This window comes from Poecilia formosa, unplaced genomic scaffold, assembly GCF_000485575.1.
Source record: "Poecilia formosa unplaced genomic scaffold, Poecilia_formosa-5.1.2 Scaffold1, whole genome shotgun sequence".
In the NCBI taxonomy this organism is placed as follows: domain Eukaryota; kingdom Metazoa; phylum Chordata; class Actinopteri; order Cyprinodontiformes; family Poeciliidae; genus Poecilia; species Poecilia formosa.
This window is the reverse complement of record NW_006799940.1, coordinates 943940-947741: the sequence shown is the minus strand read 5'-3', so window position 1 is coordinate 947741 and position 3802 is coordinate 943940. Positions and strand designations below refer to the sequence as shown.

Genomic DNA, 3802 nt, shown 5'->3' with positions numbered 1-3802 from the left:
ACGGACGGGTGGATGGATGGATGGATGGATGGATGGATGGATGGATGGATGGATGGATGGATGGATGGATGGAGTATTTATGGACTCCTGTCCACCAAACTCGTCCAAACCTGCAGAACCTTTAAATCCATCATGGCTCCTTCTCAGTGAGTAAATCTGTGACCTTTGACCTTGAGGTTGTTTTACCTGTTGATGAAGATCAACACAGTCCCGCCTCACACTCTCCACTCGGCCAGAGAAGATCTCTTCCCACAGGAGCTTCCCTTCCTTCCCATAACACACTCTTCCTCCTCTTCCTCTTCCTTCTCCCAGATCCTGCAGATCTGCAGAAACCTGCTGGATTCTGGCAACTTCAGCCTGGAAGACAGAAAGTCACTCAGATAGAAAACCGTCCTCAGCGTCCAGACGTCCCTCTGTGTGATTCCCACCGTCATACCTCCCACTCCAGCAGAGCGTAGCCAGCCAGGGTTTGACTGCAGGGCCGTTTCCACTGACTCATCCTCTTCTTCTGCTGCTCTGTCCAGTCCTGCCGTTTCTGCAGATGTCTCTCTCGTTCTGCACAAATGTGATGGATGTGTTCGACTTCATGAATCTGAGGAAAAGGAATGGAGCCAATTCAAACACAGTCGTTGGTTTCATGTTACTAAAGATGGACACGTGCATTTTGGACACATTATTTAACAATATGTTGAATCTATAAACTGATAAATTGTAGCACACAATCTGTCTTTAAATATCTCCATTTTGAATAAAACTAGTTTGAACAGCAACACTTAAAGGTGACACTTTATGTGTCCTTGAACAGGTTGGCACAGAACTATGTTCTATAAAAACATTTCATTACATTATTTAGACAAAGTCATTCTTATATAATGAGACTTGTGGTCTGCTCGTTTCAGAGCAGGGCCTCTTATCACTTTAAATCACTTTAAATCCAAAAACCAGCTGCTGTAAACTCGACGTTTAAACTTGCACATGAAAATGGACGAAAACAGATGTGCAATTATATAAACATGCATCTTTGAAAAGCAGAAGTGGAGCCCTCTGCACAACCAATAAGTGGTTTCTGGATGTCATGTAAACAACAAAATGCTTGTCTTTTCCAGAAGCCATTGCACGGCGGTAAAACCAGCTGACCATATATGCTGGAGCTCCGTTTTGGTTGCTAGGTAACAGTGCACTACCACTTAACAATTGTGATTTTTTTTAAACGGCTAATTTTGCAAACACACAGAAAAAAAAAAAGAAACATGAACGTATTGTCCACAAATGGTTTTTTAGAAGCAGGTCAGACCCAAATGGAAGTACAAAGATGTAAAAAATGTGAGTTTTGCATAGTGAGTCCCGTTTGACTCGGGTTGCACCGAGGCGCTGACCTGGCCGTCCAGCTCCCTCTGCAGGAGCTCCCACTGCTGTCTGACGCCGCCCAGGTTTTCTGCAAAGGTCGTGCGTTCCAAGCGGCGAGCCGGGACGTCTGCTCCCGCCATTTTGGACCCTGGCTCGGACATGAAATCAAGGACTTGCTGACAGTTGTCGACAGCCGTCCTCAACGCCTGAAAAATAGGGGATATGAGGAATTTATTTGTCATAAGTGTTAATTTTATTTATTAAAAGCTCTTAATTTTACACTTACTTTCTTCCTTTGAGATTTTGTACAGAACAATAAATTCAAATCATCATTTTACCATACTTTGTCCCACTGCAGACGTTAATGTTTTTATGCAATAAACCGAGACAAAGCTGCATTTAATTGTAAAGTAGAAAGAAAATTATAATTTTTTTACAGATTTATTAAGCCACCACAAAATCTTAGTACACTTAAAATAAGACAAAACTAATTTAAAAGTAAATTTTCTTCAAGAGATAAGAGCTAGTTTTAAGTAAATAATTCCTTAATATTGATGAAAAAAGTATTTTCTTCAATGGCAAATATGTGGTAATATTTTGTGTTTTTGCAGTAAAAACCATGTAGGGAAATTAAACCTGTGAAGGGTTTGGTCAGAGGAGAGCAAAAATCTCTTTTTGACCTTCTTTTTAATCTCTACATCTACAAAACAAAGGCTGCACAACATTTAGAAAACACCATCCCCATTTTGAAACATGGTGGTGTCAGCATCATGCTGGGGGAATTGTTTTCTTCAGCAGAGAAAATAAAACTACCTCCATTCAATCTGACTAAAAATAAGAAATTCTGCAAATAAAAATGTCAGTTTTTAGAGAGACAATCCTTTCTTTGTTCAGGGAGGCTGAGTAAAAATGTACATCACATCTTTAATTTGTAAAACTTGCATTGTTTTCTTTTGATTTTACAGTCGGACTTACTTTATGTTAACTTGTCACATGAAATATCAGTAAAGTTACAATTGTGGTTTGGAACATGGAGAAATGTAAATATGGTAAGTTAGAATATAAACTATGTATTTCAGCTTAAAACAGGAATCCTGACAAAAAAGCACCTTTAATTTAATTATTATTTAAATGAATGCATAAAACACATAAAGTACCTGACATTGCTGCAGAATTTCAACCATCTCAGCTGCAGTTCTGGCCATCAGGACTCTTTTCTTCTCCCTGCTGAGCCGAGTTTCCGTTTCCTTCAGCCAGTTCTCCACTTCAGACAGCAGCTTTACTGGCGGCTGTTGGTTCACCAGGCGCTAACAAACATAATTCAACAAAACAATAACTGATTTTCATTTCACATAACCATCTGTGAAATGTTCTGCTGCTGGGTTTTATTGCTCTTAATCAAAGTAATTCTGCATGAAACATCTGGTGTTTATAAGGAGAACATCGTCAGTGTCTGTTATTAAATCTCTCTTCAGAAGATAAGATCTGCTGAAGCGGTTTCCAGATTATAAGGCTTCAAACTCAACCAACTGGGAGAAAAAAATCTGGCAAAATGTGACTAATTATAGCGAAGCCAGATATCTGGTTCCAGTCACCGGTGATGAACGGAGAGAAAAAATTAAGAGTGACCTTCCTGCTGATTCCTCCCGTCTCTGATCGCCCAGAAGACATTTAAGTTTATACTCCCAGCAGCAGAGGGGGGTTCTAATTATTTCTGAAAACTAACAGAACTAACATGAAATCTGACACATTCTCAAACACTCTCAGCTGCTTCATATCTGTTTATCTTAGTTCATTTAAAACGTTATTTTCTCTGAGTACTGAAACACTGAACCTGCAGCAGATGCTCCAGCATCTTGGAAAGGGCAGAGGTCAGCTGGCTGCAGCTGGCCTCCAGCTGTGAGACCTGGCTTGTCAGTTTGGGACACTTGGCGTCCCTCAGGTGGACAAGCCGACTGGTTTCCTTGGAAACGGCTGTCAGCTCCACAGAGACGTCCTGGGGAAAGGTTGACAATGTTGGAATAATTATAATTAATATGTTTGGAACATTATTTTAGGTTTTATTAAACTACGGACACCTGATAAAATCTTATCATGCTTTTAGTGGTTTAATGTGGTCAGTTTGATTAAACAGATTTTAAATATTTATCATTTTTATCATTTGAAGGATTTTTGTTGACAGTAAATTGTATTTTACATCGAACCGTGGCTTAAGCAGATCTCCCTTAAAAATAAGACCATGTGTCTCATTTTTAAGAGACAAGAGACCGCAACATAAATGAATGAATGAATGAATGAATGAATGAATGAATGAACGCACGCACGCCTTGGCTTTACTCTGCCATGTTTCCTTACATGGGGATCTGCACATTTTTTATTCAAATTACAAACTTTATGAGAGTGAAATTTTTTGAGTTCTCAGTCATTCTGGATGGATGGATGGATGGATGGATGG

The 3802-nt window shown here is 39.5% G+C and overlaps 1 protein-coding gene across 10 annotated transcripts in view; it reads right to left on the bottom strand.

The window, feature by feature from the left end:
* The window catches only part of syne2a (spectrin repeat containing, nuclear envelope 2a), a 120466-nt gene that overhangs the window by 46573 nt on the left and 70091 nt on the right, over nt 1-3802 (bottom strand). For all 10 annotated transcript variants that reach the window (XM_016667325.1, XM_016667002.1, XM_016667153.1 and 7 more), the window contains 5 exons: nt 3182-3343; nt 2505-2654; nt 1377-1553; nt 437-592; nt 187-357 (listed from right to left, as the gene is read on the bottom strand). In XM_016667325.1, the coding sequence (XP_016522811.1) occupies nt 187-357; nt 437-592; nt 1377-1553; nt 2505-2654; nt 3182-3343 (816 nt within the window). The remainder of the gene's footprint in view (nt 1-186; nt 358-436; nt 593-1376; nt 1554-2504; nt 2655-3181; nt 3344-3802) is intronic.